The sequence below is a fragment of the Camelus dromedarius genome, chromosome 5 (assembly GCF_036321535.1).
Source record: "Camelus dromedarius isolate mCamDro1 chromosome 5, mCamDro1.pat, whole genome shotgun sequence".
Classification (NCBI taxonomy): Eukaryota; Metazoa; Chordata; class Mammalia; order Artiodactyla; family Camelidae; genus Camelus; species Camelus dromedarius.
The window spans coordinates 72,161,318-72,175,199 of NC_087440.1; the positions used below are offsets into that span (position 1 = coordinate 72,161,318).

General features: G+C 37.1%; 1 protein-coding gene across 1 annotated transcript in view; it reads right to left on the reverse strand.

Moving 5' to 3' along the window:
- The window catches only part of SNW1 (SNW domain containing 1), a 30,984-nt gene extending 17,724 nt beyond the window's left edge, over window positions 1-13,260 (reverse strand). The window contains exons 1-3 of the mRNA XM_010976422.3: window positions 13,186-13,260; window positions 9,006-9,159; window positions 5,252-5,413 (exon numbers count right to left, since the gene is read on the reverse strand). Of these exons, the coding sequence (XP_010974724.1) occupies window positions 5,252-5,413; window positions 9,006-9,159; window positions 13,186-13,199 (330 nt within the window). The 5' untranslated portion in view covers window positions 13,200-13,260. The remainder of the gene's footprint in view (window positions 1-5,251; window positions 5,414-9,005; window positions 9,160-13,185) is intronic.
- Window positions 13,261-13,882: the final 622 nt, after the last annotated feature.

Below are 13,882 nucleotides of genomic sequence, written 5' to 3' on the forward strand. Positions count from 1 at the left end.
GTATTAACTTTTGTATCAACCCTATGAGGTGTGCACAATAATTGTATTACTGATGAGGAATCTTTTAGTCATTAAAGTATCTCCAGTGCTTATAATAACTCCTGGTCTACAGGAGGCACTCAGTCAATATTTGTTATACAAATGAACAAACATATAACTTTTAGATATGTTCTATTCTACGCTAGAAGTAAGTGTATTTTAGGTCCTGCAGAACATTTTATATAAGCTGTTGATTTCCTGGAAAAAAAAACCGTATCATGTATAGACAGAAATCTCTAGCTTGTTTTTCTTGAGAATGAGAAAAGGGGTCACATAAAAAGTGTAGATAATTTATCACGAAACATGTCTATTGATATGGGAGCTACTAGTGTCACCATCCTCTCAAAAAGAGTGTTCATTTTGAAAGGGACTCTAAAGCTCACACTAGTGAGAAAAGCAAGGCTCAGTGTGTTAAGATCACATAGCTAATAACTGATTTCAAAAGTCTTATTTCTTTTCAGGATGGAAAAATCTATACCACAAGAATTAAAAATTGTGTTAACAATCTCTAGAAAATAATACCAAGACTATAAAGAGTTAACCACTTTTATACAGCAGTCATTACAGGAAGAGATTCTAAGGAAATGGCTCCCTGGTAGTCATACATGATCAACATACAGTCTCCATACTAATTTAGCATACAAGAGCCATTTGCTGCTTCTTATTTGGGTATTCCAAAGTTAATAATCCTTTAAATGAGCATCAATAAGATTCTAGCATCTCACAAAGCTGAGTGAAGGACATCTGAAGAGCAAGATTCCTCCATGGTAATTAACTATAAAACTCCAAATTTTTATTGCCTGAGAACCAACTGTGCTGAAGAAACTCAGTATATCTCAGGAGGCAAAGAGGCTGGGGAGGGTTATCTGAAAAATACAATATACTCTCGAAGGTATCAGGAGTACAAATGAGCTTTGTGAACAAGATAAAGCAATTAACTCATCTGTGAAACAGAATTTTTTATTACTAAAAACTGGCAAAGGATAGACTGACTAAAAGGATAAGCCTGTCAACATAGCTACCATTTCAGAGGCAGAAAGAACATACTATCTTTAGGCTTAGATAGTCTGTAAAATTATATGAGCAAGGTAATAACATACAATTTATCTTGGGGTTAAGTTGTTCAGTTTTCTTTTTGGTGGGGGAGGGGTTGAAGGCATTCATTTAGGTAATATTATGTATGTAATATTTCCCATGTAACTATTTCAGAAGGAAAAAATGTAAACACTAGGATTTTTATTTCAAGATTTATCACTGAAGTCACAATTGAAAAAAAAAGCATCTATTTCTATTGAGATTTACCAATTTTGTATTACTATTAAGTCTTGTTCACAGTATTTACATTTAGAGAAATCAATGAACTTAGACTTGCCCTAGAATATTATCCCTTGGAACCTTGCCTTGTTCACCTCTTATACCTACCGGTAGCATTTTCCATTCTTGTTCTCTAACTATTAATATTTCAGTGAGAAGTCCCTAGTTTCTGAAGAATACCAGATCCCTCTGATACAAATCAGAAATCACTGCACTATAGTACAAATTCAATAATCCGATACATTATTTTCATCTTATGTCAAGGACCCTACATGTGAGCATCCTGAATGATAATGAATTTTTAAAATCTCATTTTGTACATTAAGTAGCCAATTTCCACTTCTACAACAGGAAAATCAGTGGTTTTAACACAGGGAAATGCTAACACTCCAACTCCCCTCCCACGACCTTTAAAAACATGGGAGGTGTCTGTAGTTAAAACAATGGCAAGGGTATGGGGGGAGGCACTACTGGCATTTAATAGATAGTGCCCATTATGTTAAACATAATACAATGCTCAAGACAGCCCCACACAATCAAGAAGTGTCTCGCTCCTCCAAGTGCCAATGCATAGTGGGTACTTAGTATTCAAAAACTTCATACATTAATCCATTTACTTTTTAAAAAATTAAAGTACATATTTATTAAATTTATGTAAGGAATTCAAATGTATATTCCAAGGTATAAAGTTCAGCAAGGAAATACATCCATCATAAAAAATGTTAGAATACTACAGGTAGTCACTCTATTCAGTAACTTTCTTCTCACTTCGTTGAGTGCTCTACTCTTTTTTCTTTTTATCTTCATTGTGCTTATTTATTACTATTTTTTAAAAGCAGTTTAGGTTCACAGTAAAATTAAAAGGAAGGTAGAGATATTTCCTATATACCCCCTGCCCATACACATGTACAGACTCCCCCATTAGAGTTAGGGTTACTATGAACCTGACAGTGGTATCTCTATAAACCACAGTCTTGGGTTCATTTCTAATGGCTGCATTATAGACAAACATGTAAGGATTTTACTGTATAAGGAAAAATACTTTGAAGACCTTATCTGGCCATAATTCTGAAATCTAAAAACAAATAGTTCAGTTTTAACATTTTTACTCTACTTTCAATACAAAATAATCACCAATATACATGCAAAATGGCTAAAATTGTATTACATTCAAAATTACACAACCTGCCAAAGTTAAATTATTGTCCTAAAATATTTCTTTTTCCTAATAAATGAGAGAGAAGAGGTAGCACATACCAATAAAGAATAGCTATTATTCCAAAGAAAGAGATGCACCAAACAAAGGCAAGTGAAGGCCTCCGTGGCACAGGGTAAATTCCCAGTATATGCCCTGCATGTATAGGGACCCATTTTTCCTTTTGTAGGAGTGGACTCTGCTTCCTTACTGGCTTCAGGAGAAGTGGTTTTCTGTTATTCAATAAAAATTGCTATCATTCCTCCAACAAACACATCTGGTTGCCTGTGTGTCAAGCTGTCAGGCACTAAGTTAAGTGCCTAAAGAGGAAAATATAAAGATGCAATTTCTGCACTCAAGGAGCTTACAGTCAAATAATATAGAATGTTATTAGTGAATGGATAATTACAACAAAAGGTGATGACAGCTATGATACAGTAAACATAGGGAACAGGGAAGAGAGACACCTGATCTAGCCAGGGAAGATGAGGGAGAGTATCCTGGAATAGTGAAGAGTGAGTCGTGAATTGAAAGCAATAGAATTTAGTCAGAAAGAGAATAGCGAGAGGGCTTTTCCCAGGACAGGAGGGCACTTCTGTTCCCAAAGAAAGAAAGAAAGAAACGTGTCATAATAAGGGAGCTGCAAGAAGTTCCTCAAAAGCAAGTCTATGGGAGTTATAAGAATTAAAATCTCATTCATGTTAAAATAAAAGGATATGTTTGTATGTGTGTATATAAATTGGGGATACATATACATAAATATCTAAATCCATAGCAAAGGTCTGGAAAGATATTTATCATTGCAGTAACAATAATTACCTCTGGGAAATAAAGTGGGAGAAGAAGGCAGAACTGTATATACTTATTTATATACAGTTGGTATCTTTTACCATAAGAATTATTAGTGCAATTTTAATTTTTAAAAAAAAAATCAATAAAATAAAGGGAAAAAGAAGGACTCCCAGGCTTTTCAGCATAGTCAGTTAGGAAGATATCAATGCCAATCACTGAGTTAGAGAATAGAGAAGGTAGATTAAGTGAAAAATTATGCATTTAGGTTTGGATTTGATGGAGTACTACTTTGGGGAAATCTAGATAGATCTGCCCTTTAGACAATGAGATAAAAGGGCCTGAAGCTCAGGAGAGTCAGCATATGACTTGCAATTTTAGTCAAAGGAATAAAATAGTCAAAGAAAATGTACAGTGAGAAAGAAGTCTTAGAGACCTTCACAAGAGAGCTATCTCAGCAGACTGGTTGAGGAGAGGCCGTATTACAGTGAAATGAACAGTGAAAGGAAGGTGAAGAAGTAGAGGGAGCAGAAAACTGCAAGAAACCTGAACCAAAGTGAAGAAAATTAGGTGGAAATTCAGTAGTAGCTAGAGGGAGCCTTGAAAGTAGTCAAGGAAAAACTTTTCTTTCCAAAGATGAGTAAAGCAAGTATATTCAAATGCTAACAGGAAGGAGCCAGTAAAAGAGGGGAGATGATAGACATTCTTGAGAAGAAGAATAAAAAGGTAAGGTTACAAAGGAAAAGGCAAGAGTGAGACCCAGGATACACTAGAATATACTTGGCAAGATTAGGTTTAGATAGAAGAGATTTGTTACAGAGACAAAAGGAATAGTCAAGACAAAAAGACAAGTGCAGGATAGAGAAAGATGACAAATTTCTTCCAATAGTCTTTATATGCAAATAGATGGGGAGTCACCTATTAAGCTGAGAGGGGATGGAGAAGAGTAGGAGTTAAAGCTTGGAGGAACACCAGGGGTGCCCAGTTGAAACCTGAAATGTAAATCTCCATGACTGTGTAATTGCTCCCCCCCCCCCAAAACTCAGCAGCCATGATGTAGGAGCAAAGAATGGGTTATCATTAGTGCTGTGTTAGAGGGTAAAATGAAAGTGCGTGGGAGAGAGAGAAGCAGCAAAGGTCAGGAATTGAAGATTCTCAAGTAGTTTCCCCAGTATCTTTGATTTTAAAGAGATCTTTTACCTCTATTTGTAGTATATATTTATAAGAAAAAAACTAGGTCTTAAAAACAGTTTTTTGGCTCTGAGTATAGCTGCTCTGTGATGAGATTATTTTACATAAACTTCATTTTTGTTCTTTGGATTACTTTGTAAGCAGGGCCATCCTAAAACTAGTAAGTGCCAGTTTTGCACTTAAGGGAGAAAGATGTTTGTGTGGTTTATTATAGTCAAATGATTTATTAAAATAATTAAGTATCTATATAAGTACTTTATAAGTACATGAAAGAGAAATAAAAGAGGCTACAGACAAAACTAAATTTTGATTTTTTTAGGGTGCTAGTATAGTAGATTTTTTAAAATGTGCTAGCATTTTAAAACGTTAGTACTATTAAACAATTGTTTTTAATATACAGTGTGTATGTCAATTATATCTCAATAAAACTGGAAGAAAAAAAGCATTGTTTTTAAAATGTAAAACAAATACATAAACACCCTAAGTATATATAAGCTATCATCAATTTGGGGATTTTCAAAGGAAAAAGTCATTGCTGTTATGATGTCATAATATATTGTTCATATTTTTATGAAGTGATATCTTGTGTTAGCCTAAGTATATTTCACTATTATTTTTAACAAAAACTAAATGGCCAGAGATTTATCATTTTCACACAATTAAAAAAAAAAAAACTCACGAAGTATTTATAAATGGGGAAAAAAAAATCAGTGAGAGAGTTACCTTGTCTTTTGACTGTCCCTGTCGAGCAATTGCATCATACTTAATTTTTCCTTCAGCATCAACCTGAATGGCCAGTGCATTTGACATTTTTTTCTTTCGTCCCATATCCAGGGGATACTGGGCCACATGGATCTCTGGAAAAGCACCTCCATCTCCAAAATCCTATATATTAAAAAGAAATCAAAAGAAAACTTAGTAGTAATTTAAGATTCAAGATATATACACGCATCTAATAAATAATTATTGAGTCCTCATTATTATGCTAGATTCTAGAGATATGGCAGTAAACAGAACAGAGGTCCCTAATCTTGTGGAGTGTACATTTTAGTGGGCAAAGATATAAAAAGTATAATTTTTGGTTTGTAATAAATGCCTTGAAAGCAATAAATGGGCTGGGAAGAGGGGCTGCTTTTGATAGTGTGGCTGGGATAGCCTTTGTGAAGAGGTAATGTGAGCTAAAGCCTGAATAATGAGAAATCAGTCATGGGAGGATCTGAGGGAAGCACTTTCTAGACAGATCAAACAGCAAGTGTGAAGGCCCTGCAGCAAGAGTGAGCTTGGCATGTCATGTTCTAGGAAATGAACTGTACAATAGGGCTGTAGCTTACTGACAGCAGAGAAGCAGACACATAGGTAGTAAGCCTGCATGAGTAGGCAAACACCAGGTTATGAAACGGCTTTTAGACCATGGCAAGGATCTGGATTTTATGTACACGGCAGAAAGAAATTAAGCAAAATGTTAAGCATACAGAAAAGATTTTTCATTTCTGCATACATAATTTTCTTAATGAAGAACACAATAAGCTGTAGTTAGAACAGAAATGTAAAGAATTATATTTCTTCTCCAGACTTTAATAACATGATACTATGTATTAGTGCTCCATGAAAAGCAAATAAATAGAAAGGACCCAGAAATGAGTTTACCACATTTCTAATGATGATTATATACAATTATTTAGAAGAGAGAATTAAGACTTCTAAAGCAGAACAAGCTAAGTAAAGTCTGTCAGTGAAGTACAGTATTACCAAATAAGATATATCATCAACTTAACATATGAATATTAAATATAATTTAAATAATTTTGTTAAATGTAATATATATATTCATTTAGTAACTCACTATAATTCACAAAATACAATCCACACTTACATCATCTCATTTAATTACTGTTAATTCTTCAACATCTCATATTCTCATATGGAAAAAATTCAAGTTTAGTAAAGTTAAAAGTGATTTTTCTAAGGTCTCGTGAATTGCATATGCAGGACTTGAACCCAGATCTTTTGATTCCAAAAATCTTTGCATTTTCTACTAAACTGAAATATCTTTCTTTAAGCTCAAAAAAAGGTAAATCATTTTACTAAGAGATGATAGGAAAAACATATTACTATCAATCATTTAGAGGGGGTTTGATGAAAAAATTTATGAAAATAGCCACTGTTATATGATCTCCTCCTTCAAGAAATATTCCATTAGATCCTGGATATATGATTTTCTAGGTACAAATTCTTGCTTGCTAAAGAAAGGTTTGACATTTTAAAATAACAAACAATAAAGCTGAAGGAGACATTTTCTTATAAATTAGGCAGAAAATAGTTAAAGCATTCCTAAGAAGGGTGCTACCTATACCCAAGCCATCAATCTGACGTGTGCTCAGATTTGCTAGAGTTCTTCAACTATAATAAGCACTTCAGGACTGTAGATGTGGCATTATGTGGTCATTAAGCTTGCCAGAAAATCATAGCTGTTACTTTGAAAACCAGAACAAAATGCTTTCTTCCACAGAACATTCACTCCGCTCAAGAAGCATTCACAGTATTTCTATTAGCTGGCCATTTTGGTTTGATTTTCAAATAAGCTGTTCTGCTCTACCAGGATATATGAAATCTTTAATAGCCAGGTAAGATTTTAAAAGCTCATGGTACCTGAATGTCCTCATGATAAAATGCAAGGATGACATTTCTCTTGTACATAAAATGATATGTGCCATTCCCTCTCTGCAATCTATAGAGAGGCCAAACATAGAATATTTGTATTTCCCTAAAAGAGGATCTAATCTTCTATTAGATAATGCCAAGTACTACCTTTTTGCCCCAGATAAGATGCCTCCTTGATGATCTTTATTTTTAATAAATTTACTTATTTTTTATTATTTTTTCTGGGGGGAGGTAGTTAGGTTTATTTATTTATTTTCTTAACAGAGGTACTGGGGATTGAACCCAGGACCTCATTCATGCTAAGTATGTGCTTTACCACTGAGCTATACCCTTCCCCATTCCTGATAGTCTTTTATTTTGCTCTCTTTCTCACAAATTACATTGTCAGTGAAAATAAAACCACCACCAACAAAAATCCCTTCATAACTGTAGTAAGACTGGCCTTCACACATTGAATTAATAAGGATCAGAGGATAGCTGAGCAAAAAACAAATGAACAAAGAAACTACCAGGGAATATGTTAGAAGACGAGATCTATCTATCTAGTTGCGTGTTTGGTTTTCTAGGCTCTACAAAGAGTTTAGTAGGTACGGGCAATGACAAACATGGGAGGCTGAGAATACAGCTGCCTTCTTGTAGGTGCTAAGCAACATGTTTCAATCCAATGAATACTTAGTTCACTATGATCACCACTTGGAGCTATATGAAAAAAAGCTAAGGACATGGCCTTTCACGTTATAAAGTAAAATCACAACCAAATAAAGATAGAACATAACAAAGTAATAAAATAAAAATAACTAGGCACAAAAATGAATAGGCACAGATATTTTTAATAGAGCATGTATATCCCTTGGGAAGTGGAGAGGAAATTTTGCAGGGTCAGGACGAATGGAGATGAAGAAAAAGCTCTGATGAAACAGCAAGAGGCCTTGGGGAGGCAAAACAGTAAAGTCTCAAATGTTTGCCTTTCTCCCTAGATAAAAAAGGTGATAGAGCATGGGCAGTCTGCCCTGGCAATAAGGAAAGGAATATGCACTGAACTGATGTACAAGATCCTGAGTAATTAGGAGGATAGGTGCTGCCAAAAAAGTTTGTTCTTTGGGAACAAACTAGAGATATAAAAAGATCATTCCAGATTCCTCCTTCTCCCTCACTGCCTCCAAATCAACCATCAAATTCTGTCTCTTAAACCTTCCCAAAAGTTCATCTAATCTGCATATTAGGCATATGTTAATATTCTCAAATTGAAGATAAGAAAACAGATGAAGAGAGGTTAGGATCTGCTCGGTCACACAAATAGTAAGTAGCACAGCTATAATACGAAAGTTATTTTAATTAATTAATTTTTAAAAATTCCTTGTCAGTTTTCTGTCCACTACACCTAACAGGAAAGAAATCAAAAAAGGAAATGCTGCTGGAGTTTTCCCTGGAGGAAAGTTGTTTCTTCAGGGTGATGTGGCATTGTGCATGTAGGGAAGAGGGAGGGAAAGGCACCCAAAGATGAAATCATTCTTTCATTTTTTTACCTCTTACTTTCCCATTATTTTCCATTTACTATAATTCTCAGATTTATAAAGGGTGTGTTAGTTTCTTCTGTACATGTTTAACGGTTTGACATAAGACATAAATTGGTACAATTCTCCAGTGATCACAAAGCAGTGAGAATAAGCAAGAAGAAAGAGCTTAACCTTCTGAGCAAAGTTCATATCTTGAGAGCTCACAACCAGAATTTCTATTACATTGACATTCACATGCGGAGGCTCTAGGGTTTAAATTTTATAAGGGTGCTATAATAAATTTCAGCACAATTATTTACCTCTAATAACCGAGGTATCCAGCCTTTCCGGTACCCGTATGGGGGAGGTTCTCTTCTGGAGGAGACCAGTGAAGTCTGTCGTGATCTCTGGGATCTTGCCTTTTCTTCAGCCTCAAGCTGGTCCTGAGACAGCTGAGTAGGTGCAGGTAAAAAGCTATAAGCAAAGATAATAAAAGTCAGAATTTTAAAACTCTTACATCTGATTATTACAATTTCACCATCAGATATTATTTTCTTATATAATACTTTTTTCTTTGAGCAGAAGAGCAAACTTTTCAATGATTTATGGCAATATTAAATATCAGTCATTTTATTATACCTGGAAAGAAATGAAAGTACCCAGAGACATACAGTAAAAACATCTGACTGGGATGCAGGCAATTGGTGCCCAGAATAAAAAATTGACAGATAGTTCAAAAATAGATAACCTGTTGAGTTTTTATGCTTCCGCATTTCTTTTCTTGTAAAAAGTAAGTAAACATTCTCCATTACCCAGGGGCCAGCTCTCCAACATATGGTTTTCTTAGTGTCTTTACTACTTTTATACTCTATTTTTAATTACTTTACTCGCATGTTTCTTATTTTTAACTATTTTAGCGCCAATACGGAAAAAAACCCCCAAGAATTAGCACTCAATGTAACAAAGAGGTGGATAAAACAGAAAACACAAGCTGACTAAGTGCATTTTCTCAAGGTTATCTAGTTTACAATGCAATTTGAAACTTCAGAGGTCAAAGATTCAAAGCAGAAATTCTAAAGATGCAATTTGGTATTCTTTAATCAACACAGTCTTCTACTAAATCATTCTTAACAACTTTCAAGTATAATAAATGTTATTATAGAGATATCCCAAAGTACCACAAAAGGATTCCAGTAGATGAATAATATGTTTAATGGAAAAGTTAAGATTCCTTTGTGATTCTTGCTTAGTAAGCATATTTGAATAAGCAGTAGAGCTTATTTACTCAAAAATATTTATTGATTGCTTGTGTGCAGGCACTGTGCTAGGTAGGCAATGAGACTATAAACTGAGAAAGACAGGTGACAGTCTTACAGGGGAGAGAGACAACCAAAAAATCACACAAATCCATAATTACAAACTATAATAAGTGATAAGAAAAAGTACAGAGTGCTATGACAGCATATGTCAGAGGGACCTAAACCAGTATGACAGATCAGGGAATGTGATGGCTAAGAGCTCAGAGTTCAGATCCTACATATGCCACTCGCTAACCTGGATTAGTTACTTCTCTGAACTTCAGTTTTCTCATCTGTAGTGATAGACCAAAAGATTACCTACCTCATAGTACTTTTATAAGTATTCAATGAGAACATTCACGAACCATTTGGTACAGTGTCTAGATACCATTCAATGCATGTTCCATAAATATTTGATTACTTGGAGTTGTTCCATAATTCCCCAGTTTGGGTCAGCTACCCCCTACCCATGCTCTCACAAGACCCTTTGTGTATGACTATTATAATGTCTACCTTACTGTACTGCAAGCATCTATTCATTTACCTTTCTTTCTCTCACTACACTGTGGGCAACTTGAGGGCAGGAATCACCCCTTCTGCTTCTTTCATCCCTAACTCTCCAAGCATGGTCTATCTAGCTCACAGTAGGGCCTACTTAAATGTTGGCAAGAGGTATAAATTCACTCTACCCTTTGCACTCACCATCTTTATGTCACTACAACCTTGCTGCCTTTCCTTAAACAAGCCATCTCATGATCTTTACATTTGCTTTCCCTCTGTCATAAAACAGTCTATTTACTTACTTAGAAAACTCTTCCCCAGATTTTTTTGGTGCTTACTTCTTGGCATTCATGTCCCTGCTCAACCTTCCTACACCTTGTCCCTTACACCTCCCTACAGCTGTTACCTGACCATCTTGTCCAAAACAGCATTCCACCTCACATTTGAGTCACTCTCTATCCCTTTATCTGTATTTTATTTCCAGTACTTACTACCTGAAATTGCATTATTGATTTGTTTACTCCTACAGCCTGTCTCTCCTAGAAAGTAAGCTCTGTGAGGATAAGGAGTTTGCCTGACTGATTCCATTCTGTAAAACCAACACTAGCCTGGCACATGGCAGACTTTCAACAAATGCGTATTTTTTAACTGAATGAATGGATGGATAAATGGAGTCAAACATTTTGGGCTTCTACCACAGCTATTTTCAGTAAACCATGTATACCCAATACATAGGAGGGATACAAAGACAGCAACAAAGAAGCCAAAATATTTACTTATGTTTCATTTCTCCTTTCTTTTCTTTACCTCCTGTTGGAAGAACTAGCCACTATAATGATCAAAAGGCAGGCAGTCTACCAAAGCAGAGTTTGGACATTCAGTGAACAGGTAACCTGGCCTGGATTATAGTCAGAACACACTTTAGCCTTCCAGAGGGTCTTAACTGTGTTGTTCCTTGTAAAGGATGACATTCCCATAATGAGGTACACTTCAACGGTGGGGGTGGGTACTTAGTCGCTGCATATTCCAGCAGGAAGTCTACCTCAGTGTTTCTCAACTGGGGGCAAAATATCTACAGTGTAGATATTTGACAATGTCTGAAGACATTTTGGTTGTTAGAATTTGGTAAGTAACAGGTTGGAGGGGGTAGGGGTGCCCCTGGCACCTAGTGGGTAGAGGCCAAAGATGCTGCTAAACATCTTAATATGCACAGGACAACCCCATACAAGAATGAATTATCCAGTCTAAAATGTCAACAGTGTCACCATGGGGACAACTTAGTCCATCCTTCCCCCTTTACTAAGCTTTTTAAATGAAAGCGATATAAGATATATAACCTTAAATACGCTTGAGTTTAAAAGTTAAATCAGTACGACTTTAAATCTTTAGTTAGTAACAATCATTTGTGACACCAAGACTATAACACATCAGTATGTCAAGTCCCTGCGGTTAAGAATCCCTGGTAGATCCTAGAGATAATAACATTTCACCTGGGAACTTGAGACCATCTCTAAAAATCAAACCAACTAAAATTCAGCAAAATCAGAAAGCTATGTAGTCCCCAAGACAAGCTATTTAAAGACAGCGATCTGCCATTAAAATACCCACACAATACCCACAGTGTCTCTGGTATTCTTCCTTTGTGTCCTTTTAAAACTCCACCTTTCCCACAAAACTTTTCTCATAACTCTACTGGTCTTTTTCACACTGCCTCCCACTTGCAGGGCATTCAAACAAATGTTTGCTGCCTGCAACATTTACCAAAGAAAACTCTCCAGTCCATTCAGCTCTCCCATTCTAATTCTTTTTGCACTTAAGGTTAGTACTACACAATAAAGTCTTTTAAAAAGCGAAAGCGGATGTCTTAACATGATTTACTTTCTTTACAACCTTCTTTGACACTCAACTTTTCCCGTTCCGTCCGTCCGTTCGTTCGTTCCTACGGAAGTTTTTCTACTTAGGTGGGGCAGCAAGGTCGAGGACTAGTAAGAATTACGTAACTCCTTGGAATCTCCCCCTTAAGCATCTTTTTCTGAAAGGCGGGGATCACTTTACTTGCGGTTGCCAAGGCAACCAGGAACAGCAAAAAATCTTAAGCGGTTCTATCTACAGAAGAAATTCTAAGGTCCAAAGTTAAAGTGCGGAGCAGCGGCGCGAATTAGTAGACAGCGGCTACTACTAAGGCTGATTTAAAATCTCCGTTCAATGCCGGGCCCCGTTTTCCCCCAAAATCCTTGTTTCGGACAGAGACGAGAGAGAGACTTCGGTAGACAAACGGCGGTAAGACAGGCAGTCGCCTCCCGCCTGCTTCACTCCGCCCAGACAAATAAGCCACTGCCTTCTACACCTCCATCGCGCCCACCCGAGCCGCGGACCCGAGAGAACGCTCTCCACACCCTCAAGATGCTTAAGCGAAAAACATGTGCGACTCCTCGGCATCTGAGGCCTGAGAACCATTCGCCACAAGCAGCTTTCGGGGCTAGTGAGGGAGCGAACTCAACCCGGGAAGCCGCTCAGGAAAGACCCCAGCTTTGGTGAGGCCTAGTCGCCCCGGCGGCCGGCAGGAGGGCCAAGCCGTGGCCTTGGACTAAGTCGCTCTGTGGCCCGGGCCAGGTTATCGCCCGGAGAGTGTGGGCAGAGAAACGAAAAAGGTGGGTACTCCCAAACCCTTCCGTATCGAGGACCCGAATCAACAACCCACCTGGTGAGCGCCATCTTCTTCCGCTTCTTCCAGCGCGAGCGACAGCACCGCGGGGCGGGTCTTTCCCCTAGAAGAGTTGGGGGAAAGGCAGGAGCATGCGATGCGCAGGCGCCCTAGCCGAAGGGCCTTCTGGGATTTGTAGTTCTTTGAAGAAGACTACAATTCGGTTCTATTCTAAACCAGCGTTTTCAGGATAAGCGCTTCAGTTAAGAAAAAGCAAGTGGCATCACTTTTACACTATGATATGATAGGGTGTTCCCTAGGCAAAATACTATCGAAGTTGAGATGCCTTTAAGTCGATTTATTTTATTCTTCTCTCAGTCTCATTCCCCTTGAGGGCGTCCCAAATACAAAAGCCTTCCGGGGCGGCAACGTTAAATAAAAGGGTTGAAGAGTTAAATAAAAGGCTTTGGAAATCGTGAGGCTGGCGAATGGAGAGTTGTTGGACGCTTTGGAAACATTCATACTCAAAACTTTCTACACGCTGTCCCCTTCTCCCACACTCCACCCCCAAAACACTCGCCAGGGGAGGTATTGTGTGATCCTTCGTAAATTACATTAGAACACTCCTTATATGTATTACGTGTGTATGTGTTTTAGCTAGATTGTCTTTCACGTAGATTATGGATTAAACATAGTCGTTGATGAAGTGATTGGATAAATGAAATCTGTTTCAAAATACTGGGGAGATGGGGGT